Raw genomic sequence first — 27,685 nt, 5'->3', positions numbered from 1 at the left:
CCCCATTGAGGTCAGCAAGCCCTGGATAAAGGGAAGCGGAGCAGGCACAGGTGGCAGAGCCTTTCGCTGGCTGGAGTCTCCTTGGGACCTCAGACATGAAGCTCCTCTTCCTTGCACTACTGTCCCTCCTGGCCCTCGGTGAGTGCAGGTACCTGGGGGTGCACCCCCCTGAGTGGGCATCCTGGTCCCTGCACCCTGAGGGGTGGGGCCATCACTATGACCTGCCAGGTGGGTGATGCTGCCCCTGCTCCCTGCTGGGTTGGCACCGAGTGCCTGCAGTCACCCAGACACGGGGCAGCCCCACCCACCCACCTGGGAGGAGTCGGAGCCCACGCCTCTAAGCTGTTCCAGGTGAGCCTAGAGCTACTCCCAGCTTCCCAAAGGGCCTCAGCAGACCCTGCCCCATTGTGCCCTAGCAGGACCTTTGGCACCCATGGTGCTGTCACATGAGGTTTACGTGGGGGACAATGAGACTCAGAGCAGGGGAGTGACTTGCCCAAGTCCATGGCAGACCTGGGACTCAAGACCCCAGCTGCTGCCAGAGTCCTGCCGGCCTGGGCCTGATGGAGCCTTTCTGAGCCTGTTTCGAATTGAAAAGAATGGTCCAACATCTTCCCACACAGCTGTGTGGGCGGCAGCAGGGCGGCCCCTGCTCAGGGGTAGGCACGGTGCCCTCCCTTGCACCTCCCACCAGAGAGGGGCAGGGGGTGGTGCAGGCCTCCTGGTGAGACCCCTTTCTCAGAGGGGGAGAGAGAGAAATCGATTTCTGGTTTCAGATGGGCCCAGACTAGAAGGGACTCAACAATGGCTAGTTCTGTACCCAATATCTGAAGGAGTTTCTGGGGTGCCCCGCGGCACTCACCAGTGACAGACATTGGTGATGTAAATGCAGGAGCGCAGGGCATCCTCAGGGAAGGGCAGGGTCCCAGGCAGCAGCAGAAAGGGCTGTGACCCACAGCACTTGGGCAGAGAGCCCGGGGGTCAGGGTGAAAGCCTCCCCCCACCCCCTGCCCAGTTCCGCTCCAGCCCAGTACACCCCCTCCTATCTGCTGCAAGGGGTTGTTAGACAGCAGCCCTGAGCTTATGCTCCCAAACCTAGGGGCTACAGTGCCATCCCTGTCTGTCACTGCCTTCTGGTCCCCTTCTCCACATTCCTCTCCACGGGTGTTGGTCATCCCTCTCTTCTCTGAGGCAGCAGCTGGCCAGGCCAGGACTGACTTTCTTCTGCTCCCTGATGTGTGGCCTGCTGGGTGCACAGCACAGGGTGTGTCCACCTGGGAGGGGCTGAGAGGAGAGGATGTGGTCATGGGCCAGGGGCCAGGGCTCTGGCTCAGAGCTGCTTCCGTTTTCACCTGTGTCTGCTGCTGTCTTGGCCCCTGAGCCCTGGGAGCCACAGGTCTCCCCCTAACACCCTCCTGGAGTGCCTCTGACACCTTGGGGTTGACTGAGCAGGGGGTGGCCCATGAGCAGAGGAGACAGAGGGCTGAGTGTGACACCCCAAAGCACACGCCAAGGGGAAGGGGGCTTAGGCGACCGAAGGTTTTCGTGTTTTGTTTGTAACAGCTTTACTGGCGTGCATTTTACATCTCATGAAATTCACCTGTTTCAGTGATTGTTAGCAGTTTTTCCGAGGGGTGCGACGGCCCCCGTAAATCAGGTTTAGCACTTTCCGCCCCCTTGCTGTGATTCCTCACGACCAGGTACACTTCCTCTTCACCCCAGCCTCCGCAACCAGTCCTCTCCTGTCTGTGTCTATAAATTGGCCTCTGTGGACATTTCACACGAGGGGAATCACACCGTACGTGCTCTCCTGTGTCTGGAGCATGAAATATCAGGCTCACTGATATTGTAGAGCACACCAGCCATTCCTTCCTTTTCATGGCCGAAGGCTGTCCCATGGGAAGGACGTGCCGCTGACCAGTCGGGGGACATTCAGGCTGTTTCCGCGTTTTGTCTATTCTGAATAACGCTGCTGTGATTATTCACGCAGGAGTCTTCCTGCGGGCGTCTGCTTTTCTTTCTTTGGGGCAGATGTCTAGAAGTGGGATTGCTGGGCCATGCGGTACCGCTGTGTTTACTGCTTTGCCAGAGTGCAGACCGTTTTACATTCTCAGCAGCGCACGAGGGGTCCCCTCTGTCCACATCGTCACCAGCGTTTGCTTTCCTCTGTTTTAGTGGTGACCATTCCAGCGGGTGTGACTTGATTGGGCTTTTCGTTTGCATTTTCCTACTGACTGAAATGCTGAGCATTTTTTCATGTGCTGGGTAGCCGTTCACGTGTCTGCTCTGGGGAAATGTCCATTCATCTCTTTTGCCCACTTCTGATTGGGTTGTTTGTCTTCCTATCATCGAGTTGTCAAGAGGTCTTTGTAGATATCTTCTCCCAGCCTGTTGGGCATGTTTTTATTTTCTTTGCTGTCTTTTGAAGCACAAAAATTTTGAATTTGGATAGGTCTGATTTATTAATTTTTTAATTGATGGACTGTGCTTTTGGTGCCGTGCTGGTGAATCTTTGCCTAACCCAAGGCTGCAAAGGTTTTCTTTTGTATTTTCTTCTAAAAGTTTGCTTCGTCTCTTATAGTGAATTCTGTGATCCACTTCTGAGTTGGTTTTTGTGGATGGCGTAAGGGGGGACTCTGACTTCATCTTTTTGCATGTGGGCATCTAATTGTGTGAGCACCCTTTGTTAACAGACTACCCATTCTGCTATTTGCCTTAGCACCTTTGGAAAAAATCAATTGACTGTAAGTATAAGAATCTGCTTCTGGACTCTTAAATCTCTTTCATTGAAAGGTGTATGTCTATCTTTATGCTAAAACCAATCTGTTTTGATAGCTGTAGCTTTATAGTATGTTTTGAAATTAGGAAGTAAAATTCCTCCAACTTTGCTGTGTTTCAAAATTGTTTTTTGGCTTTCCTATATCTGTTATATAAATATTAATTATAAATTATATAACTTGGGGGATATTTGCTATAAATTAATTTATTTATTCTATATAAATTTTAGAACCTGCTTATCAATTTCTGCAAAAAAAAAAAAAGAAAAGAAAAAGAAAAAAAGAAAAGCCTGCTGGAATTTTTATAGGGATTGTGTTGAGTGTCTATATCAGTTCAGGAAGAATTACCATCTTAACAATATCAAGTCTTATAAAGCATGAGTATAAATGTCTCCCCATTTATTTAGGTAATTATTTCCTTTAGCCAAGTTTTACAATTTTCCTTGTACAAGCCTTGCATTTTTCTGTTAGATATTTTTCTGAGTATTATTCTTTTTGATGTTATTATGAATAGAATTATATTTTAAATTTTCTTTTTGGATTATGCAATGTGTTTATGCAAAAACATAATTAGTTTTTGTGTATTGACCTTGTACCCCATACCCCTGTTATACTTATTACTTCTAATAGTCTTTTGGGGACTCCTTAGGATTCTCTACACAGAGGATCATGGCATCTGCAAAGAAAGACCATTTACTTCTTTTCCTGCCTGGATTTTTTTTTTCTTGCCTTATTGTTGTGGCGAGGACCTCCAGTACTATGTTGAATAGAAGAAGTAAGAGTGGACACTCTTGCATTGTTCCTGATATTAGGGGGCAGAGCATTTAGTCGTCATAATTTTAATACAATGTCCACTGTAGATTCTTCATAGATACCCTTTACCAGGCACCCATGTGGTTTTTAAGAGCTCTGGGCCAATCTGGTTCGGCCCTCTCCCTAGCTGCGCAGATTCCAGCAACAAAGGCAGGCTTGGCAGGAGAACCCGTGTTTCTGATACAGAGGTGAATGGTGGTGACTCAGGCACTCGGACCCACTTGGTACACACCTTACTGCAGCTCCTGACAAGGAGTCAGATGTATTTTCCTTAGTTCCCTCGGCATCCCCTGGGGAGATGCTTGTAGACACAACCCTCTAGGGGGACCTGGGTTTTAGGTTAGACTTTGCCACTGCTGAGTAGCCAGCCACTCAGCTTCCTCAAGAGCCACTTTCCACATGAGGAGCAAAAATCCCTTTCCTGCCTACCTCCCAAGTTCAAGTGGGACAAGGCAGATGGAAGAACTCCATAAACTGATGCAAGGGATCATCATTTTTCTGGCGGTGGGAAGTGTGTCAGTCCCAGGAAAGAAAAGAACCCAGAGGTTCTGAACGTCTCCTCTAATTTACTGAGAATCATGGTCCTCTGGCCAGGACAGGGTACTTATTATTAGTTCAGCGAGATACCTCCAACTGAGGAGAGAGGCCTGACTTAGCTGCAGGCTGGAGAGGGCAGGGGAGGAGCAGAGAGAGATGGAGGAATGTGGAAAACGCCACCTGAGGGTTAGGTGGTTTCTTCCATGAGCAGCAGCGGTAGAAGCCTTATCCTTGGCTTTTCTCCCAGGGCCGAGTCTGGCTGCCCGCAGGAGAGGTGTTCGATGGTGCACCATATCAAAACCAGAGGCAGCAAAATGCTCTAAACTGCAACAGAATCTAAAACGAGTGCGTGGCCCCTCTCTCTCCTGCATAAGCAGAAAGTCCTACCTGGAATGTATCCAGGCCATCGCGGTAAGTCAGCGCCTTGTGTTGGGTAAGACCGAATAGAATGGAAGGCAAGTGAAGGGAGGGGAAGGGAAAGGCATGGAATAAAATTTTAAAAATCTGCTCTCCCCTCCTCCCTCTGCTTTTCTTCCTGGGTGCTTGTCAGTTGGGGACAGTCCTCTTTCATAAGATAGAAGGCTCTTGGGAATGAAGAAATTAACATTCAAAAGTGGGGAGACCACATGTGGGAGGAAATGAGGACCCCAGTATAAATTGTTGATAACAACTGTGCAACAAGGACACAGCAGCAGTTATACCAGATGAGTATGTAACCCTCAAGGTTACATCAAGGGCAAATGTCAAGGTTACCCTGCAAGGTAGAACCTCCAGAAGGCCATGACCTCTAAGCCCTGAGAGAAGTGAGCTCAGCCGGTCACAGTCACCACATCATGTTGTGGACAGGAGACACGGGCACGGGGCATGCGAAAGACATTTGTCCAAGACATTTTCAGAGAGAGAGAGACAAGAGAATCGTGACTTTTGGATGACTTCAGGTTCCTTTTTTTGGCTGGGATATAAGACCTACTGAAATAATTTTTACTGATTCACCCCACACATATGTCCTCTGTCCCGTGGTTGTACATATGGGGCTCCAGCACAGCTCGGGTAATGTGTGAAAAAGTTTTCAATAAGAACTAGGTTATCGGAACAGTCCTTAGGGGAAAGAATCTAGTTTGAGCAACGTTTTAGGATATAATTTTGTAACTATGGCCTGTGGACACGCAGCACCAGCCTTTCTTGCTGGTTTAAAATGCTGATTCTTGGGCTTTATTCTGACCGGTTCAACCCAAATCCCTGTGAATGAGGCCCAAAATCTGCCTTTTTTGCCAGCATCTGATTTGAAATCAGTTTTATATACCATAGATCAAACTAAAGTTGGGATCGATTAAATAATTAAAAAGAAAACATGCATTATTGAAAAACTAGAGGATTGATTAATTAGCAGCACCAGAGCAGAAAGTGACATCTCTTAGCTTTTAAGCAATAAATGGATGAAGTAAACTGACAGATTTTAAAATATAAAAATGTTAGTGCATAGCCAGTAGAATCATTTTTACAAAGATTTTAGAACGCATCAGCGGGAATATGTGCCCGCTCTAATAAGTGATCACAATTTGCATTCTGCAAAGAACGAATTCGAACAGGTAAGAAATGTAGGATCACGCGAGAAAAATGATATGAATGGAGTATTCCTAAGCGGAATTCATAGTTAATAAAAATACTTACAAAACATTTCCCTCGATAATCAGAGAAAAACAAGCCTTAGCAATTTGTTAGCACTTGCATTTTCTTTCTTTTTTAAAAAAATACTTATTTATTTTTAGAGAGAGGGGAAGGGAGGGAGAAAGAGGGAGAGAAACATCGATGGGGGAGAGGAACATTGCTTGGTTGCTTTTCACACATGCCCTGACTGGGGACCAAACCTGCAACCCGGGCAGGTACCCTGACTGGGAACTGAACCCACGACCCCTCACCCCTCACGATGCCCAACCCACTGAGCCACACCAGTCAGGGCCGCACTTGCGTTTTCTAAAGTAATAACGTACTGAGATGAAAGCCTGTCGTGTCAATGATTCTGCGGCGAAATGATCCTCACGCTTGGTGGCATTCTAAGCTGGCCTCACGAATCTTCTGGAAAGCCCAGGAAGATAAGCAGGCTCCTTGCCAGTGTGACTTCACCCTCAGATGCCTGTCATGTGGTGACAGGTCATCAGAAGGAAGGAAAAGCCAGCTATGAGGACAGAGCTATTCCCGCAGGCACCATTTCAATAGCAAACATGTCAGAAGTAACCCAAGGGGGGAACATTTGGGGGAGTTGTTTAATAAATTATAGAACAACCACATTATAATAAAACAGTACAAAGTCAATAAAATCAATAAAAGTCTTCACAGAGGTAAGAAAATGTATAGTTTTACATAGCTAAAGCAGTTGACAAAATATTACCCATACCAGATTGCAAATACAAGAAATATGGGAACATATGAGAAGTAATCAACCAAAGAGGATACACGTGGTTTGTTAGGCTCTCAAGGTATCTTAACAACTAAATCCCTTCGTCCATAAAAACCAGCTTGAAGGAGATGTGGAGCAAAAGCGGGGGAGAAAGTGTCCAGAGCAAAAACTGGAAATATAAGCCCCTGGGAAGGGCGTAGCAGAATTACACAGGGTGGGGCAAGAGGAGGTTTACAGTTGTTCGTATGGAAAGTAATTCAATAAATAACATAATAATACAAGAATAAATTTGCCTCACACACTCACAAGTATAAACCTGCTTTTGCCCCACCCCGTATAGGTGGGCAGGCACATGAACGAGTAGCATGCCCTCCTCAAGGGTTAAAGCAGCTGCGCTGGTGCTCGTTGTCCCAAAAGAGGGACCCTCGGCTTGTGCCCCCTGTCACGGGATGTGAGCAGATGTGATCCAAAGCTGACCCTTTAGAAGATGCTCCCAGCCACAGAACCTTCCGACGTCCTGAAGGCCACCTGCCTGGGGTAGGAGGGCTTCCTCCTGAAGCCGGTCTGGCCTCTTTGCTTTCAGGCGAAAAGGGCAGATGCCATGAGCCTTGACGCAGGTCTGGTGTACGAGGCAGGACAGGACCCGTACAGACTGCGGCCTGTGGCAGCAGAGGTCTACGGGACCGAGGGGGGTGAGTGCTCCCTGGGCACCCGGAGCTGGGGGGCTGTGGCCTTGGCCCTGGGCTCTGTGGAGTCAGAGCGGATGAGTCGCTGATGTGGGGTCTCAGTGGCATCACACTATGAAGGTACAGAGTCCCTGGTGGGCACTTTGGGGTGGAGGCCGACCCACTGGCAGAACACTGTGTGCCCCCTGGGGAACCAGGGCAGGCCCTGGGCAACTCTGTCCCTGAAGCACACGGGTCCCCTGCCCACCAGGGGCTGTTTTTCTCTCTGGGTTCCAGGCTGAGAGCATTTGCTTCTCTCTGCCCCTGTGCAGCACCGCGGACGCACTATTACGCTGTGGCCCTGGTGAAAAAGGACAGCAACTTGCAACTGAACCAGCTGCAAGGCGTGAGGTCCTGCCACACCGGCCTCAACAGGTCCGCCGGGTGGAAAATCCCTGTGGGCACGCTCCGTCCGTACCTGGGCTGGGCAGGGCCACCTGCACCCCTCCAGGAAGGTGAGCTGGCTGGGAGACTGTGGGCGGTCTCAGGCAGGGGTCTCCACTCCAGTTCACACACAGCCACTTTGGAATCACATAGGTGAATGTCCAGGTGACTCCAAGGGGGGTGGGGCGAGGTTAACCGGGTGGGTTCGCTGCACGAGCTGACCTTGGGAGCTGGTTTCTGAGCTCCGAATGTCACCACAGAGGTCACACATCTGGCAGGGGCGGAGGAAGGGGCTGCCACCTCCACCCCCACCAGGGGGAGTGCACACTGGGAGGCATGGCTGGCTGTGGCCAGGGCCGCCTCATGCTCGGTCCATTTCTCTGTGTCCCGCAGCTGTGGCCAACTTCTTCTCCGCTAGCTGTGTTCCCTGTGCAGATGGCAACCAGTACCCCAACCTGTGTCGCCTGTGTGCGGGGACAGGGGAAGATAAATGTGCCTGCTCCTCCAAGGAACCGTACTTTGGCTACTCCGGTGCCTTCAAGTGAGTGAGACAGTCCTCTTCTCTCCAGTGACCCGGGTACCACATGTCCTCAGGCCAGGAGACCTTTTCTCTGGCCCCCAGTAGCGCTCAGCCTGCTTGCAGGGATCAGAGAGGAGGTCCAGCCCCCACTGATGTGCAGACAGAGACCCAGTGCACCAGGAGGGCACCGACTCTGCCCAGTGCATGTCCCCTCACCTCTACTCTGGTGGCAGGGGCCCCCTCGGTCTCTCCAGAGGAGCCTGAGCCTGGCTTTGCCTTGTGTGCTCCGGGGTTCTGCCTGCTGACTGTCCTCTCCCTAACCACACGGGCGGGCTGAAGGGGCCTTGTCATGAGACAGCCAGTCCCAGGCTCCTGGCTTGGCAGGGTGCCAGGGAGTCTGGGCTGATAATTGTCGGCCCTATCTGGGCCTCCTCCCAGAGCTGGTGACAGTGAGCCCTGCCCAAGTGACAGCCCTGTGCCCTCTCTGCCCCCATGCAAAGGCTGATGCTGCTCCCCTGGCTCCCATTTGCCTCCTGGGCTCAGGCAGTTTTGCAGAGGGGGGCCTCCCTGCCTCTCTGCCGGCCAGGGCACATTTGCCCACCCAGTCCTGGGGGAAGGAACCATGTGGCCAAGGGTACTGAGACTTTGTCTTCTGGAATAGAGGCTCCAAAACTCTCTTTTACGTAGAAGGATAAAGTGTTGCCCTCTCAGCTCTCAAAGCAAAAGGTGGGGGCCTCTGGCCAGCAGCGGAGCCCTTCCTCCTCAGAACTCGCCTGGAGGTGGCCCCTGCCGCCTGCCCAGTAGGGCTGTCCCTAAGCCTCCGGGCCCTGCCCTGTGAGAAGCAGATGCCCACAGAAGACAAGCCCCTGTTCCCCAGGGAGGCTGCTCCAGGCTGACCCCCCTGTGCCTTCATTCACAGGTGTCTGAAAGATGGGGCTGGAGACGTGGCTTTTGTCAAGGACAGTACGGTGTTTGGTAAGAGCAGAGAGTAGAGCTGTGGGACAGCCTCCTTCTATTTTATTTTATCATAATTCTGCATATTGAGCTAATTAGACGGCTGGCACGCTACGTATCCAGGTTCCACACAGGGCGTGGCTCTGCTTTTTCCTCCCCCTGCCCTGCGCAGACACCAGGCCAGGGTTCTGGACACCCGTCCTTGAGCTATGTGTGGTCTTGTCGATGCTCCGTGCCGCCTGGGTTCCTGGGCTTGCGGAAGTTTTGCTGAGTGCTAGGAACCTCGGGACTGAGCATTAGCGACTGTGCCACTGCACGGGTTTCCCACCCAGCGTTTTGTTTCAGAGATTTCTCTGTGCTCTCGTACACTTGTCTAGTTCTGTGGCTCTGGCCACTGAGGGATGCTCCACGGAACGTGTCCACCAGAGTTTACTTACCCACCACCCTCAGGACGGCCTGGGTCACCCTGTCCTTCCCCTCACCACAGACAGCTCCGTGACTCATGCCTTTACGTGTGTCCTCTTACTGTCTGGCTAGAGAACGTCCCTGAAGGCCACACGCGGAAGCACAGTAGCTGGGTCTGCACAGGGACAGGGCTACTGTACTTTATCTATTTTTATTCTTTCTAGAGATGTGGGTAAGGCAGCACCCCCTGGCCACTCCCTGGGTTTGTCTCCATAAGGAGATGCTTTTCTAGGTGGGGTTGCCATGGAAACAGGTGGGGTTCAACATAGCTTCCTTGGCCCACCAGCGCTGGGGCAGCCCGTATAATCCAGTCACAGCATCACTGGGAGGGGCCCCAAGGCTTTCTGAGGCCTGTCTTTACCTTTCTCAGTGTTCTGGAAAAACTGGGGTGTCTTTCTTTCTGACACCCCAGTTTTATCCACTGGGCAAGACATCTCCTTGAGCTCAAGTTCCAAGGAGGAGGGGTCTCCAGCTCATGGCTGCTGCCTGGGGTAGGCTTATCTGGGTCCCCCAACCCCTCCTCTCTCCCTTCCCCAGAGAACCTGCCAAACAAGGCCGAGAGAGACCAGTATGAGCTGCTCTGCCCAGACAACACCCGAAAGCCGGTGGATGAGTTTGAGCAGTGCCATCTGGCCCGGGTCCCTTCTCATGCAGTTGTGGCCCGAAGCGTGGGTGGCAAGGAGGACTCGATCTGGAGGCTTCTCAGCAAGGCACAGGTACCCGCAGCCACAGTCTCCCCACCTGCTCAGGTTGCTGCTGGAGCTTCCTTCCTCCCCCAACTCCCTGCCTCTCTAGGCCTAGAGCTGTAACCACCCCTGCCCCACACAGCAGTGCCCAAATTCAGGAGGGTCCTCTGGACAGCAGACGCTACGAAGCCCTCTGGCGTTACTGACTGACAGCGTCTCGTGGGCTGGAGAGGAGCGAGGAGGACCATACGGCACTCTCGGGACTCTAAGGGGCTCGGACCCCAGCAACACTCTAAAGAGTGAGCCAGCACTGAGCGTGTCACAGAAATGGCCCGAGGCCCTCACAGGGGGAAGGCGGCCAAGGTTCCTGCTCTCAGAATCACCCCTGCGTTCCAGATGCTCTCTTTTAATGTTGCGTGTGTGTGCTTCCTTACTTACCACTGACACCGTCCATCCTCTTTCCCCTTCATTAGGAGAAGTTTGGAAAAGGCACGTCAGGGAGCTTCCAGCTCTTCAGCTCCCCTCCTGGGCAGAAGGACCTGCTTTTCAAAGATGGAGCCCAAGGGTTTTTGAGGATCCCCTCAAGGGTGGACGCTGAGCTGTACCTCGGTCCCAGCTACCTCACCGTCATCAAGAACCTGAAGGAATGTGAGTGAGGGCCCGAGGTGCGGGTGGTGAGGTGGCGAGCTGCCATTGACTCTCCTGGGGAGAGCACGGTCACAGCCCCTGCGGCGTGGGCAGCATGGTCCTGCCCCCTAGTGGTCACTTGCCCAAGTCCCAGCCGCTGGACGTCTTCGGGGTGGTTACATTCGATGCAGGTGCAAGTGCATTCTGGTGGCCAAGTAAAGGCACTTTAACACGTGGGAGCCTCTAAACGAATGTGTCAGCCACATGGTTAACGCTGCCACATGTCCCTGTGAACCTCAGGCTCCCAGCCCTGACCGAAAAAGCAATTTTCCTCCTATGATGTGAGAAATTGGAACAGGAGCCAAGAGAGCCGGGGCCCCTCTTGGGGTGAGGCCAGAGGCCTGGAGGCACACCGCCCTGTGCCTGGGCTGGGGTCTTGGCTCAGGGGACCACAGTGGGCCTGTGCAACCATGGCCCTTCCCCTTACAGGGGGCTTGGGGTGGAGTCTGGCGAACCCAGAGGCTGCACCGCAGCTGCTGGTGGTGACCGCCAGCTCTCAGGGAGGTCGGGGCTGGGCTCGGGGTGCCCTAGACCAACTCTTGGGGGCTGTCGCTGTCTCTGTTCTGGAGTTTTTGTCCTGTGGGACTGAGATATTGTCGTACTGAGGATGGACAGGTGGATTAGAAGCCAGGAGAAGAACAGGGCTGAGAAACAAAGGGGGCGGCCCTACCTGAGGAAGGAAGGAGGGCGGGAGAGAGGGGCGGGTGTGGAAGACTCTTCCATCTGGAAGCAGGGGACGTCAGGCAGGAAGGGCGCTCAGGGTGGAGCCCGGCCCCAGGGAGGTAAGCAGAGCTGGGCGTCCGGGACAGACGGGCAAGGTTCAGCCCCCTGCTGACCGTGGTGTCCCTGTGCAGCGGCAGCAGAGGTGGAGGCCCGGGGGGCCCGGGTTGTGTGGTGCGCGGTGGGCCCAGAGGAGCTGCGCAAGTGCCAGCAGTGGAGTGGCCAGAGCAATGGGACAGTGACGTGCACAACAGCCGCTGACACAGAGGACTGCATCGCCCTGGTCCTGGTAGGGGCCCACCCGTGGGGGAGCCTGCGCCGGGTGCGGGTGGGGCAGCGGGCTCTGAGCAAGACCCCAGGTCGTGGGCATCTGCTTAGAATCGTGGGCTTCTGCTTAGAAGTGACTGGGCTCTAAAGAGGCACTTTGCGGGGGGTTAGGCAGGGTGGGCCCCAGGAAGAGATCCCTGGGGTGGCGCACAGTGTGCCAACAGGCACAGCTTCCTGTTAAAGAGCCATTTCTTGTGGGCTTGCTGCTGCTCTGATGATAAGAACAGCTGACAGTGATTGCAGGTAATTCGGAAACCATAGAAAGGTGCGGCATAAAATAAATAATAGAAGCCAGTTGTGACCTCACACAGAGAGTCACCACAGCGGAAGTCTGGGTAATGTCCCACCCAGGATTTCCGGGGGCATCGGTGCCACATAGGCTGGCCACAGCACCGGTTAGGTGGGTTTTGAGTTCTTTTCACTGAACAGTGTATCCTGGCCATTTCCCCACGTGAATACAGAGTCTTTGAAAACACTTTTGAAACAATGATTTCAGGGTACCTTTCATGAGGGTGTGGCTTGGTTGTGACCCTGTTCCTCTTTGTCCCTTTCATTTGTCATTTTCGATAACCTTGCGATGTGCATCCTTGGCTAGAAATCTTCATGCACGTCTCCAGTTATTTGTTACTTGTACCACCTTTGTAAAAACATATCACTGGGCCCGAGGGGGAGTCTGGGACCCCGATAAGTCCATGCTCCCGTGCTGGAGCGTGGGCTCATTCATCCTGGCCGTGAGCCAGTTCAGTTAGAAATTTCTGCTTTGTCGACCAACTTCTGCATAGCCCTTTGAGTGTAGCCAGCTGGTCCCATCTGTCCCCTGAGCGCGGGAGGCCTGTCCAGGAGGGGGTCCCACGCGCGTGCAGAGTGCAGGAAGGGCTCTGTTCAGGGGACAGAGGGTTCGTGCGGCCTGGGTCTGGCCTTTCCAACGGAAGTGACAGCATCGAAGGCGCGCGGGGCTGGCCGAGGGCTGATAGCGCAGTTGGTGTGTCCTTTGGGTGCTTGAGACAGGTGGGACATGAGACGGCCTCCCCGTGGTGCTGAGACTTGCTCTGTCTTTGCAGAAAGGGGAGGCTGATGCCATGAGTCTGGACGGAGGGTTCATCTACATCGCCGGCAAATGTGGTTTGGCGCCTGTGCTGGCAGAGAGCCAAAGTAAGTGCGGGGAGTGTCCTCCCTGGTTCATTCGCCTGGGCCATGGGGTGGGGGCATGGAGCAGTCGCCCCCCGCAGCGGGGCCAGGGGGAGACACTGAGAAGGATGGACATGCGCAAACGGGAGAGTCAGGAAGAGTAAACAAGAGGGGCTGTGTCACCTGACAAAGCACACAGTGGCTTCCTCTCCTCCACTGTGTTTTATACTTTAATGTATTTTAATAGCAACTGACAGGAATAGCACAGAAGACAGACGACATTAAAAACACGAACTCGCCTGTAGGACAACGCAGAAAAGCATAGTAGTAAATGGATGGAATCTACTGTATGGTACAAATGCTGCAAACGCCATTTAGTTGCCATCAATAAGAAATTTACTTGTTTTTATTTTTTAAAATCCAAATGCTGGCATTGTCCACAAAAATTTTACCGGTTTATTTATAATTGTTACAAAGCCGAAGTGCTGAAAGGTGTTCACTGAGACATTTTGTCTTGCATTAATGCCTCATGTTGCCGCATTTCTATTTAAAAACGTCACACATGAATGAAAATGGAAACACTGCCAGTACCTGATTTCTGCCCCCTATTTTCCACTCGCCATATTAATTAGGTGCCTTAGACCCCATGGGAAGAGAATATCTAGTGTGCAGAGCTACCAGTGACAGGAAGGAGAGAAATTTTTTTTTTAAGAATGAAATGTCTCCCATCTTAGTGGATTCTTAAGCGTGCGCTCCACATATGGGGCCTACTGGCTGGATGTCTTTCGACAGCACAGCGGTTGGAACCTTCAGCAAGGTGCCCCACGTGCCTCCGGCAGGGCACCAGCAGCTGCGCTCTGGAAGCGCAGACCTGTTTTGAAGTCCTGAGCAACTTCTCGCACCAGGTGCTGGGAGGGCAATTTGCGAATCAGACAGTCAGTGGACTTCTGAAAGCGTCCGATTCACGGAGTGCCGCGGCACCAGGCCTGTAATGATGGAATGACGAGGTTTCTTCACCCCTCACGTGGAGGGTGCGGAATTTTAATAATTAGTTTAGGTGTGCCATGAGATGAAAAAGGTGGAAAATCGCTGGTACAGAGCCCTCTTTACGTATGTCCTCTCTCCTTCAGCTGGAGCTTGGTGGCGTGGTGGTGGCTACAAGCCCAGTGGCCCCTCTTCTTAGTTTCTGAAAAGACTTTAGTAAAGTATAACACACATACAGAAAAGGCACGTGAGTGCCTGACTCAATGGCACTCCACAAACTGGCGTGGCCCCAGGCAGTAGTGCCCAAATCAGGACACTGCCAGTTTCCCAAGTCCCCTCATATCCTCGCGTCCCCAGCCCTTGACTCCAGCACGGGTAACAACTCCTGGCTGCCACGGGCACAGATCAGTTCTGCCTGTTTTTGCACTTCATGTGAAGGGGGCTGCACACACGTGCTGTTGTGCGTCTCTTGCTCAGTGTTGTATTTGTGCTATTCCTCTGTGCAGTACGTAGTTGCGGAATATTCAGCCTTGCTGTGTAGCACTTGGCTGTGCGGCTCTACCGCTGTTCTTTACCCCTCTCCTGTGGATGGGCGTCTGAGTGATTTCCGGTGGGTGGCCGTTGTGAATAGTGCTGCGGTGGACATCTGTGTCTGCCGTTAGGTGAGCTGGTAGATGCGTGTCTGCTGCCTGGAACCACTGGGACACTTTCTTTGTGTTTGATTCTGCACTGTTGAGATTTCAAAGTGCGTGATTTCTCAATACATCTGATTGTTCAATGACCTTTTGCTTGTTTTTATACTTTCAGGATCCGAAGGAGGCAGTAACTTGGATTGTGTGAATAGACCACTGGAAGGTGAGTTGGAATCGGTCATGTTCAGGGTCAAGGGTAAGTTCTTGTTGCTGGAGGAAGAGGGGGCAGGAACTTAGTAAACCTCACAGAAAGAGATGCAGCCAAAGTTCTTTCAAAGATGCAAATGATTCATAGGTAATCATCATGGATGTTTACGTTGACCTTCACACTTGGCCACGTCCCGGCCACGTGGGAGGAGAGCTGCCGCATCCCCATCTCTATGGATGCGGGCACAGTGGCTCAGAGTGCCTCCCGACGTGCCCCGGACCAGAGATGATGACGCTGGGGCAGCCTCTGTCTCTCCTGCGAATCCCGCGCTCTGGTCCCAGCCCCACCTGCCCCCCTCCAGAGCTGGGGCTTGCTCGGCTTTGGAAGAGCTCCGCATCGCCCAGAGCGGGAGTCTGTCAGGTGCACTGGCAGGAGGGGGACAGCTGCCACACTGACCCCCCCACAGTGCAGGACTCCGCGCAGGGCGGTCCTGGAGACACACCCCTGCACCCACACAGCCCTTCACCTGGGGGCCACCACGGCTCTGGCCCGGTGCATGTTGCCATTGGGGATCTATGCACTATTGGGGTCACGCTAGATGCTCCGTGTTTGCTGCTTTAGTAGCTCACACCTAAGGGTGAATTTGTTGGTTTCTAACTCAGGGACAGTGTGTGGCTGGTCAAGGACAGTCCACAGAAATCACTTCAAGGATCAGCTTTTCTTACTGTCTCATTTCCCAGCCCAAGTTAATCTCACCTTAACATAGGACAGCAGCGTATGCCTCTGGTCTACCTAACAATGCATTACCTGGGGGCCGTTGCTGATGATGCTTCTTGACCTACTTTGGCCTGAGGTGCAGACAGATGCCCTAGAGCCCATATACCAGGCCCCCTGGAGATTAAGACTTGCTCTTCTGTCATCCAAGGGTATCGTGCTGTGGCGGTTGTCAGGAAATCAAGTGCTGGCCTCACCTGGAATTCCCTGAGGGGCACGAAGTCCTGCCACACCGCTGTGGGCAGGACAGCAGGCTGGAACATCCCCATGGGTCTGCTCTTCAACCAGACACGCTCCTGCAACTTTGGTGAGGAGCCCTGAGGAGGAGGGCGGGCATCCTGGGGGTGGGGGCCTCCTGGAAGGGAGGGCTGCTCTCAGTCCTGAGGCTCAGACTGGCTCTCTGCACAGCCGAGCGTGCCCTGTGCACCCCACTCCGAGGTGAAATGTCCGTTTCTCTGCACCGTAAAAACAGGTGCAGGCTCTGAGCAGTACAAGCGGTACGTTTTACCTCCTGGCGCTCCAGAGCTAAATTCCTCACGGGTGCTGGCTTCCTAATTTGGGAAAAGGCGCTGTCTGCCCCATGTGACTTCTGTTACTGAACAGACCCAGCATCTTAGTCCGCCCTGCAGCGGAAAGAGAATAGGACCTCAAGGCTTCTGGCTCAACTTGCTCAGGGGCCCTTCTCTCCCCACCACACCCCATGCCTAAGCCCCGCCCTAGCTACCGTGGGCCTGGTGACATGGAGGTGTGTGTCACCACTCGGGACAGTGACTGTGTTCTCTGTCTTGGGCAACAGAAGGAACCTGCACTGAGCTGCGTCCCCTGCTAGGTAGAGGCCGCACACGTTAACTCAGGTAGGAAGGGCTGACTTCCCATGCTCCCCCTGTACAGATGAATTCTTCAGTCAAAGCTGCGCCCCTGGAGCAGACCCGAACTCCAACCTCTGCGCCCTGTGTGTCGGCAATGAGCAGGGCCAGGACAAGTGCGCCCCCAACAGCAACGAGAGGTACTTCAGCTACGCTGGGGCTTTCAGGTGAGCTCTCCCGCCAGGCTCCCGCAGGGCAGGGCCTTGTGCCTCTGCGTGTCTGAGGGGCCAGATCTGGCCTGTCACAGTGAGCCAGGGGTTCCCTTGGGGGTCTGCAGCGCCAACGAGGGCTCCTCCTGCTATACTCACCGCCCCAGAAAGTGGAGGTGGGCCCTGGGCTGTCTGATCTTGGCTCTGCTGGGCTCCTCCCTGGCCCCTGGAGGCAAAGCCAACCTCAGTGGGCCGCAAGGTCCTCATCCCCAAATCAAACGGATAGAGCAGGCGGTATCTTAAGTCCTATCTACAACTCAGTCTTATGGGGCAAGAATTTTTCTCTTTTCCGTGGTCAGCATCCTCTCCCCTACTCTGTCACTGAGTTCCACATCCCACCTTTCTCTTTGGTTTTGGCCTTAGAGATGACAGAGAGGATGAGCAGTATTGCAGCGTTATTCTCTACGGGTCAAACGAAAAAGAACCAAAAAATAGGTTGTCAGAATTATTTGCAGTGACTCTCCACCACCCACGTTCTGTAACCCCATTCACTGGCACCTTGCTTCGCAGTGGCACTTACTGCGTTAGGCAGGGGTTTGAAGGACAGAGTCCTCTCCTGTCCCTTTTCTGCATGCTCTAAGAATACATTTCACCACCAGATGGCACCATGTGTCTGAGAGTGACGTGGGTCAGACTGTGGTCTTCCAACTTTCTCGTAGGAATTCAGTAGCCTTCTCTCCAGTGACCAGATGATATAAACGAGCTTTTACAACACCACACTCTCAGTGACTCAAAAAATATTTTGTGAATGTACAAACCTGTCTTTAAGGGACCAAGGATTTGCAAATGGAAACGCTGTGATGTGATTTTACTCAGAAATATCGAATAGACTCATCTCTGATAAAACCCAAAGGAATCATTTAAGGTCCCCCCTGCCCCCAAATCTATGGCAAGGTATTATTTCACTGGAAATACCTAGGCTTCAGTATTCCTGTTTATACTAGGGAAAAATGCTTTGCCTTTTTTTTTTTTTTTTGATTTTACTTTTTTATTATTTGGAAACTTCTCAGGCAGACAGTCTTCCTAATACTATATATTTTTTCACATTCACTAGTGTTTATTATATTATTAACTTAATAGAAAACTGGGGGACACTTCTTTGCCACTGAAATAACTTATGTAAAGTTCTCATTAAACACCATGCTTTGCCTTTGGTTCAAACTGAAAGCTGGAACCAGAAGTCCTGTTTACCTCTATGTTTCTAACGCCCTCATGTTGCCGGGTTTTCATTTTGAACTCTCAGCTGTTGCTGGGGACGTCCTCCTCAGGGAAAAGGAGATCTAGCCTCTCATTCCGTTCCTGCGCTTCTTCTGCCCACAGCCCCAGACTTCGCTCCCTTTTAGCTCCCAGCAAGATTATGGCATAGTCAGTGCTTACATTCTTGTGAATATGTAAATATTAGTTTCATAGTAACATGTGTTCTAATAAGATATTTCCCTTATTGGACAAAGGGTCTGTGTGTTCTGTACAAAGTTAACAGATGCCCCACAGTGAAATGCCACCAATCAGCTGCCCACGAGTGCGGCCCGTTCTTGCCAAGATGTGGCGACTGACGTAGCCCTAACAACGCCGGTGCCTCTCTCTGAACCGTGGACAAGCCCCCGGAGAGCACTGGCTATTGGGAGGAGTATCAGGAGGCACGGAAACCAAAGCAACGAGAGGCAGGGGGATACAGGGACAGTATAGGAGAGAGAATACAACTTTTTCATTTACGCTGCAGTTAACATCATTAAAGAGGCAAAAGGAGGATGCAGCGTTTACGAAACAGGAACGGGAAGATCTAAAAAGGAACAGCCAGACTACCAAAAGAGTTTTTAGGAAGTAAAAAGTAACCATAAAAATTCTTTAAAATGACATCATGATTAGACTGTGAAACTGAGCAAATACTTCAGACACTAAAAGGTAAAGAAGGGCAAATAATACAAAAATATAAATAGTTAGAAAATTATGTGGTGATTTAAGAAGTAAAGTTGAAAGAGAAATCAGAAAAAGACTATGGAAATTATCAAAGACATAATGAAGTAAGGGGTATAATTTGAGCTTCCTGGCTACATATTTTCACTCCGTTCCTCGATTTCGTGTGGGGGCTCTGCCCTCAGCCGTGTCTGCTTCTCTAGTCCACAGTGGTGTCCAGGTTCAGTCTTCCTGTGGACAAACCTCTGGTCCTGCCAGGTCGAGGGGGGCTGCGTGGGGTAGGAGGGCGCCTAAAGTCACCTGTGTAGGCTCCATCCAGTCCTCCTGTTCTCAGTCATTTTCAACAGTCTTCTAGTTACTGAGCTTTTCTGGGGTTCCACAGTGTTACAGCTTTTTATTGCTCTGCCGGGCCAATTACCGCTCATCCATTTGCTCTCTGACTTTGCTCTCATACATTGTTATTATTATCTTTTCTCTTTCTCTGCTTGCGCCGCTCACTCTCATGGGTTTATAGCTTTGAAAAAAAATCCCATAAATATCATTTTATTGGGACTTTAGAAAGAGGGAAGCCACAGACATGTGTTCAGGCTTCTATTTTAAACCCAAAGTTCCCGGAAATATTTGTCTTCATCTTTTCCGTGTTTACTTCAGTGTTGCAGATTTTGGAATGTCTATTGCAAACATTTGTGAAAACTCTCATCGTTTCTCTTCTCTGGCCCTGTGTTTATCTTTTGGAACATTTTAGGTGCCTGGTCGAGAATGCTGGAGACGTGGCCTTTGTGAAAGCTTCCACTGTCTTGGAGAACACGGATGGTAAGTGGGGATGTTTCCCTCCCCCTTCAGCACAGAGTCTTTGGCATCTCGGCCCCTCCCAGTAGTCATGTCCGAGGCGGGAGGAGGGCATACGGCTTTCCAGACCCTTAAGTTAGTCCCGAAATTCTTTACTTTGGTGTGGGACATGGTGATGTCTACAGTGTCACATCGATCCTGAAACAGTCCTCTCTCTCTCTCACACACACACACACACACACACACACACACACACACACACACACGCACACATCAGCAGTGCTCTAAAGCAAATGCCTCCTGGCTTTGTCTAGACAACCACAGAAACACATGTCTTCCTACCCCACCCAGCCCATGGGGGACTGAATGTGGATGATATTGAAAAAAAAGATCAAACTTATGCAAATAAAAATTTCCCTTTTAAAAAGGAAGTAGGGAACCTCCATTCAGTCCCATATGAGTCCCCGTCTGGAAAATCCTTGGGAGTAAATGGGGACAAGAATCACAGGCAGATGCAGATGATGGAAGATGAGCTACCAGCCCATGGTGAATAATCCCTCTCTCGGCATCTCTAGATGAAAACCACACTGACCAAATTCAAGACTCCCAACTGCACTCCTCCCGTTGGTCCCCCTCAGCCTCCCCTGCCCTCCTCCTCAGCAGGGGCCTTGCCATTGTGTCCCCTGAGAAAGAACTTTCTGCCTCCCTCCTTCAAAGATAGGAACAGTTACGGCTGCTCCTTCCTCCTCACGTCTTTAGGGCGAGGGATCGAGGCCAGACATGCAAATTTGGGGTGACCTCAGTATCGAATGGACAAAGCCAACAGAAAGGGTGGGGTGCTTTCTTGAGGGGAGATGGCAGGAGAGAAGCAGGGGCCCGCACAGCGAACCTGCATTTGCACGCACACAGACAAGCACGCAATTCCGTTTAGAATTTATGAACCATTCACCTGAGTGATCTCCTGGGATCAGACATCAAATTTAGTTTTAAACTTCTCTTGGATTTTACACCTGTACTTTATTGGAATTGACTAAATGTATTGGAGAAACCCAGAAAATTTCCTTCTTTTCTCTGGTCCCACTAAGAGCACTTGAATGGGAAAGGAAAGGAAATGATTTCTCCCTGAACATATACCAGCTGTTCTTTTTCTGAAACTCACTGAAAAAAAATATGGCACAGATGGAGGGCTTTCTTTTTAAAAGCTAAAAAATTTAACAGCTTTATCGAGACACAATTCACATACCATAAACCCACCCGTTCAGAGTGTACAACTCGGTGGTCTTCAGTACAACCACCACCACGGCCCAATTCTAGAACGCTTACGTACCTGCATAAAGGAACCCTGTTTCCACACAAGCACTCAGCCTGGCCAGCACCTTGATGTCAGCCTTGTAGATGCTCTGAGCAGAAAACACAGGCAGTCAGGAAGAAAGAAAAAAAAAAAGAAATGAAACCCTGTAGCTGTTGGGAGTCACTTCCCCACGCCCAGAGCCGGCAGCCATTCATCCGCTTTCCGTCTCCCTGGATTAGGCTGCTCTGGACGGTTCACATGAATGGAATCCTGCACTGCCTGGCCTTCTGTGGCTGGCTTGCTTCCCCGAGCATCACGCTTTCAAGGTTCACCCGTGTTGTAGCATGTGTGAGCACTTCACTCCTTTTTATGAATGAGTTCTCGTTCGCTGTGTGGATACAGCGCTAACGTTCAGTGTGTTAGAAGCTTGCACAGCTTGTGCGGAGCAGTGATTTCTTTTCTGTCCTTCACATCACTGAGACCCCAGGGCGGGCATTGCAGGAGACCAGTGGATGGTGGCACCCTTTGCCAGAAGGACCCTTTGCCTGATGCCACCTTCTTCTCTCCCCAGGAAGGGGCACCGAAGCATGGGCTAAGGATCTGAAGCTGGAGGACTTTGAGCTCTTGTGCCTTGATGGCACCCGGAAGCCTGTGTCTGAGTTTGAGACCTGCCACCTGGCCAGGGCCCCGAGTCACGGTGTGGTATCTCGGAAAGATAGGGTACAATACCTGGAGCAGGTGCTGCTGGACCAACAGGTGTGGACCACCAGGGCCTCCTGTCCTTTCTTAACTGCGTGGGTGTCTGTCAGCTGGGGCAGTCACAGAGCTGGGTCAGCCAGCCCATCCCAAGCCTTCCCTTCCAGTCCCTCTGCTTGAAGCTGGGGGTGACGGTATTTGTGTCATACTATGGGAGGATCCAGAGTCTCAGTGGGGACAACAGAGGCTTCTGTCCCAGGATTTCTGGGACTGACCTAACCTCCGCCCAGAGTCTCATGCCCCTGAACTTGTGTTCACTGCCCGGCTCAGACCCGGTTATTCTCCTTGTCATTTTTTTTGTTCTTCAAGCTAGTGAGGGTGACCACTGAGCCTTCCTCCTGCAGCCGGGTAGAGTGGCTTCCACAGCGAGCCCTGAGCTTGGCTGACTGACCAACGTTCTAGACAAGGCAGCCATGTTTGTCCTCCCTAAAGATGCCAAACCCAGAACTTCTGTCGCTTTAAGGCCTCCTATGAGAGGCGGTGTGAAGGAAATCCCACCTCTTCCTTCAAGTCTGTGATTCTCTACCGAAACTTCTAGTTTTGTATCAAAAGATCATGTCTCTGGGTGTGGTCTAAAGGCAGGGGCCCTGGAGTGGCACCGATAGGCACACTAAGTGGCATTTACGGAGCCTCTTGGGGGTGTGTGTGCTGGGGCTGCTGAGAGGTCGGCTGCCATGGAGGTGCTTGGTGTCCCAGCTCAGCCTGCAGGAGCTCTGGGCGTGGAGGAGGACCTGTGGCCAGGGGAGGCTAAGTGACCCGCCCAAGTGGCCTGATTGGTGGCAGAGGTGATTTCCAGTGCAGACTGCCTCTCTGGGAGAGCTGGCCAATTAGAATGCCTCTGGTGACCCACTTTGGGGGCAGGTCTCGAAAATCCTCAGCTGTCCACAGATTAAGAAGGAAGGAGAGATGGCGGGAGGGGAGATCAGAGAGGTTGAGAGCCCAGGTGCTGCCCAGGGTGGGTCTGCCGCCTGGGCCCCTGGGGCAGCAAGAGGACACGGGGCAGGGGACACCCGGCCAAGGGAGTGGGACAACTCCAGAACTCAGCTCTTTCCACCCATGTTTGTCCCAGAGTTGATCCTGGGGGTGGGGGAATGTCCTTGGCCTCTCGAATCCATGAACTTGCCTGCTTTCCCTGTTTCCTCACTTGCTGTCGGCCCCTTTGACACAGGGCAAGTTTGGAAGAAATGGCACCCTCTGCCCAGGCAAGTTCTGCTTGTTCCAGTCTGAAACCAAGAACCTCCTGTTCAATGACAACACCGAGTGTCTGGCCAAACTCCAGGGCAAAACAACGTATGAGAAATATTTGGGACCAGAGTATGTCACAGCGGTTGCTAATCTGAGGCAATGCTCCACCTCCCGTAAGTGCACCATAGGTAGCCTCTCTGAGAAGCCAGCACGGGTGAAGGTCAAGGTGGGAGGGCCAAGCGGTGTTCTAAGGATGAAGATGGGTATTAAAATGTTAAGGCAGTATGCTATCTCGATGCTTCAGGAAGTTGCAATCTCATTGATGAGGTGAAAGAATTAGAGAAAAAAATAAAGCAGCAGATAATATGCTAAATTTTATAATACTGATAGTCACTGTTATGGAGTTTTTAGAAAATGATCATTTTATTCAATAAAATGAAATGTGGGTGTATGCATGTAAACATGCATATACATAGGTATACATGCATATACACACATATACACACATACATGCATATAGACACATATGTATTAAGAAATGACAAATTCTGATTTCTAGACAGTTTCCATAAATACCATCTATAGAGAATACAAGTGCTCAAAAAACACTTTAGCCAGAAAAAATATACTGACAATAATCCAATCCTTCAAAAACATTTGGAAGACTCGGGAGCACTGTCAGGCTCTAGCTAGGCAATGATGCCAGATTCCAGCTGCACAGCCTTCTCTGTGTCAGGCCCCGCCCCTCGCTCCCACCCCACCAATCCAGAGTCAGAGTGCTGGATGGAGGGGGTGGTGGTCCAGGGATGGAGGCAAGGCCAAGAATCTATCAGTGGCTCTCAACTCAGGCGACTTTGCCCTCAAGGGGACACAGGGCAATGCCTGGAGATATTTTTGATTCTTGTATGTTAGGGGGGCTAAAGGAAGCACAGAACAGCTCTCCCAACAAAGATTTCCCGGGTTGCACCTGCGCTGCCAGGGTGGCGAAGCCTGCGCTCCACAGCCGCTGCAGGTGTTTCTAGGAATGCACTTGGAGAATCCCAGCTGTGGGCTGTTCGTGCCAGCAGCCAGCTCCCGTGGGCATGGACTGCGCACCCTGGAGGGCAGCACCTGTCTGTCCCAGCTGAACCCTCAGCTCTTAGCAGAGCAGTGACTCATTTGTGAGTGAAGGAGCCTGTGGACACTACTGCAAACAGATCTGCGTGAAGATGGCACATCAATTGCTCACATTCCAGAAGTTAGGGGACCGTCAGTGTCAGTTAGAGACGAGTTGGGGGCGGGGAGGTTGTCACCCAGGCCAGAGCAGGGAGTCAGCCATGCTGGCGGGGGCCAGAGCAGCCACGTGCTTCCTTGGGCGTGGGCAAGTGTGAGTGGAGCACTAGCCTATGGTGGTGGGGAAAGCGCAGAGGAAAGCCTCTGGTTTATTATCACCCTTGATTGACACATCGATTAAAATAGAAACCAGTTTCTGAAGCTCCTGCTCCGTTCTCTCCCACAGCACTTCTGGAAGCCTGCACCTTCCTGAGGAATTGAAACCAAGAAGGTGGCCCAGCCCCCTGCCACCCCCCACCACCCCAAAGCTGCAGCCGCCACTGCCCTGGCCCCATCCCCAGGCCCGCTGGGGCCTGCTGCTCCCTTCTCGGGGGGCAGCTTACTAGTCACACCTATTTTCACAATTCCCTGCTGTCATCTCAACAAGAAATAAAACCGCAAATGCCATTGATTTTCATTCCTTATCAAGCACCATTCACCTTTTCTAGAATTGCTTACTGAAACCTTGCGTCCGTGCACAGGGACAAAACCAAGTCCCTGCACAGCTGGACCTTTCCTGCCGGGTTTTTCGGTTCTAATGGCCTTCTTTCCCGTGGTCTGGGTGTGATGCTGGGTGGTGTGGGATCCAAGGACAGGCCGGGAACTGTTCTCCCCATGGACGTGTGGCTGGACACTGGCAAAGTCGTGCCCGTGTGTGGAGCTGCGCACGTGCATGCATTGTGTGAGTGTGCGTGTGAGTGTGTTTCCAGGGCAGGGGGAGGGACTAGAGGACAGGAGTCACGGGGTCAGCGAAGGACAATGGATGGCAGGAAGACTGGTGCAGCTGGCACAGTAAGTGCACAAGTATAGGCGTCACAGGAAAACTTCTGTGGAATACTTCTGTCCCTTGGCCTTACTGGCCCTCACCCTCTGGTTAAGCTCCAGTTGTTAGTTGCCCCTCCGCCCTCCTTTTCTCAGCCAAAGTCTGCGAACATGGTCTAAGTGGTCACCTTCGCTTATTCCAGCAGGTAGGGTGGTTGGGTCGCTCTTGCATTCTCCCCTCCCTCCCCCCTCCCTTGACCCTGATAATTTGATTCTAACTGTTCCCTCTGTTGTGTGGTCCTGGAAAAGGACGCCCCGCCCTCCCGAACTGCTAGGCCCAAGAGCCTTTTCAGATCTCTCCCTCTCGAGCGCTTGGCTGTTTCTAATCCTGTTGACCACACACTCCTGCTTGAAACCCTGCCCCCTCAGCTTCCATGCCTCCTCCTTTCTCACCTCCTTTGTCTGCCCTTTGGGGGTCCTTTGAGTGTATCCCCCATGGCTTTCTTCTCCAGAGTGCTGTTTCTGACCCCTGGCTCAGGATGTCATGAAAAGGAATTAAGGGAGAACCAAGTGGCTGGGTTCCAGCTATGAATGCACAGGCTCTGTCACTGAGGGAGTGGGGTCCGGTGCTGAGCAGGCACCTGCTCCCCAGGTGAGTCACCGGGGCAGTGGTCCACAGATAAACACCTGGGGCATGTTCACATGCCAGGGAGGCCTATGGAGAGGGGCTAGCGGCCCCCAGGGAGGAAAAGGAGGTAAAGATCAACGACAGGGGAGCAGCTGGGATGTGGGGGGGGAGACATCCAGCGGGCAGTGAGGCCCCAGAATCCACGCAGTTCTGAGAAAGACCCCGAGCCTTGTGCAGTGCGGGAGGTGGGTGCCAGAGGTTATTATTTGAATTTTAAAGGAGACCCTCACCCTGGAAAGTTGGAGGGTGTGCAGACTCTTGGGCAAGGCAGGTGTAGATGGAGAAAGAGGAAGGAAAAGCACACTTTCTCAGTTTCGGCTTTCCCGGGCGGCCCTCGAAGCTCTCTAGTCTCTGGAAGGAACCCACGTGTGGACTTGGTCTCAGCAAGAGAGGCGCCCCTCTCAAAGGCCGCTGAGAAGTAGGTCTCACAGCCTACGGCGGGGGGGGGGGGGATGAAACCCCAAACCCCATTCACAGGAAGTCCCTCAGACAGCCACGCTCACACCCTCCTGCAAAGGTCAGAAACAGGCGTGTGGAGCCCCTGCAGACACTCGGTGCCTCTCTTTCGGTCTGCTCTGTGGCCAGGCCACGTGCTTCAAACCCTGGACCCACAGCCAGAACTTTGGTCCCTGCAGGCGTTCCTTCTCACGCTGAATCCAGCGCGGGCTGTGCTCTCAGGTCTTCAAACCCCAAGTTCCTTCCCGCCCTCAAGGAGAGCTCGTGCCTCGCATTGCACACAGCCCCCAGTCTCGGAGCGTCCTTCTCTGCTTCTGTACCCCCAGCAGGGCCATAAGGATGTCACATAGTATCCTGTGTCTGTTGCCATGGACTCTGCCTTCCTCCCTGAAACTGCCTCTGCCCCTGAGCCTGGTCCCCGGGGAAGTCTGCCTCCTGCCCTTTGTCTGTTTCTCTTGGCGGAGAACGGCCTCCAGCAGATTCAGGAATGTGATCTGGCCTTCTTGTTGTCAGACCTGTGCCCTCAGAAACCCACAATGAGATGCGCTGTTGGCCTAGGGTTCTGCCCTAGGCCCCTTGTTTAAAAGGCTGCATTTCCTAGAGCTTGGTTGTGCTACTCCAACTGTAAAGTTCAACAACAAACAAAAACGAAATCCAAAAAACAGTCTTACCATTCTGATTCCTCCTCACTGAGTTGGGAGAGAGCCTGAGGGGGTCTTTTCCTGGTCATACCCCAGTATTTCAAATTATTAAACTTAAGATACCTCTTCTCCTCCACCCTCTACTGCCGGAGAAAGGGAGAGAGGAAGACAAGGCAGAGAGAGTATGACCGGCAGGGTGAGAAACTCTTGTCCCAGCAGGCCCGGCTCAAGGGATGAGAAGAAGCAAACACACTTCCCAGGCCGGGGCCAGAGAGATGCAGAGCGGACGAGCCTTTCCCGCCGCTGCCCTTCTTGCCACCTTCTGCCTCGGGGCTCGGCGACTCGGCCCTGCGTTACAGAGCTGAGGTGAAAGGCAAGGATGGTAGAGAGGCATGTCCTGTTTTGCTGAGCCTTGTCAGAGGAAGTCGCACCTTCCTCATGCTCCCTGACGTGGAATTCACCTTCTCTACATGTCAAGAGTCTTCAGCCAAACTGAACCGCGGAGAATCCCACAGGAGAGAACTGGGCACACGTGCGCCCACACAGGACGGGGCCGTGCGGGGCGCGGGGGAATACGTTAGAAGCAGCAGCTGCAAAGCATTTCATGGCGCCTGGTCTGGGAGCGGGCAGAGGATGGACTTGCCGGCCCATTAGGGCCTCTGGGCAAGATCCGAGGAAGGTGGCCCTGTCCTGGGGTATGTCTCTGGCAGAGATGGCACCCTGGTGAGCAGTGTGGGCTGAATTTCAGCCCCTGTGTGCCCGCTTATCTGAATGCCGTAGGAGGGCTTGACCTGCATGGCTGCTCCGGCCCCACAGAGGCAGAACATTGACCAGCGAGGAACCAGGTAGCCCTGAGTGGCCCCCTTCCCTCTCCCAATGACTTCCGCGCTCTCTCACAGTTTTGCTTGCAGTGATGCTACTTCCCCTGCAGGGAACCATAGGGTGGCTTCCAAGGTTGGGGCCCCTGCGGGGGAATCACTGGCGTTTCATCTCACTCCCTGCGGTCAGGCCCCTGCATGACCTTGTTGTGTCCCCAGTGACTCGCCCTGGCCCAGCAGTGACTCCCTTCCCCCGACTCCAGGCCACGTCTTTGGGACT

At 52.4% G+C, this 27,685-nt stretch overlaps 1 protein-coding gene across 1 annotated transcript; it reads left to right on the top strand.

Moving 5' to 3' along the window:
• On the top strand, positions 1 to 24,448 carry LTF (lactotransferrin). Its single transcript, XM_024565782.3, has 17 exons — positions 1 to 138; positions 4,375 to 4,538; positions 7,109 to 7,217; positions 7,523 to 7,705; positions 8,028 to 8,175; positions 9,074 to 9,129; positions 10,111 to 10,289; positions 10,733 to 10,907; positions 11,801 to 11,955; positions 13,055 to 13,145; positions 14,913 to 14,960; positions 15,871 to 16,026; positions 16,611 to 16,752; positions 19,454 to 19,521; positions 21,360 to 21,544; positions 22,713 to 22,902; positions 24,228 to 24,448. Exons 1-17 carry the CDS (start codon positions 96 to 98, stop codon positions 24,260 to 24,262), a joined length of 2,127 nt encoding a protein of 708 aa, XP_024421550.2. The 5' UTR covers positions 1 to 95; the 3' UTR covers positions 24,263 to 24,448.
• The last annotated feature ends 3,237 nt before the right edge of the window (positions 24,449 to 27,685 follow it).

Source organism: Desmodus rotundus, chromosome 8, assembly GCF_022682495.2.
Source record: "Desmodus rotundus isolate HL8 chromosome 8, HLdesRot8A.1, whole genome shotgun sequence".
NCBI classification, from domain to species: domain Eukaryota; kingdom Metazoa; phylum Chordata; class Mammalia; order Chiroptera; family Phyllostomidae; genus Desmodus; species Desmodus rotundus.
This window is presented reverse-complemented; position numbering and strand designations above follow the sequence as displayed.

Coding starts and splice junctions, on each gene's coding strand:
- LTF (XM_024565782.3), top strand. CDS start 96: ATGAAGCTCCTCTTCCTTGCACTACTGTCCCTCCTGGCCCTCG. Junction 7,218..7,522: donor GGTCTACGGGACCGAGGGGG/GTGAGTGCTCCC, acceptor GCCCCTGTGCAG/CACCGCGGACGCACTATTAC. Junction 14,961..15,870: donor TGTGAATAGACCACTGGAAG/GTGAGTTGGAAT, acceptor CTGTCATCCAAG/GGTATCGTGCTGTGGCGGTT.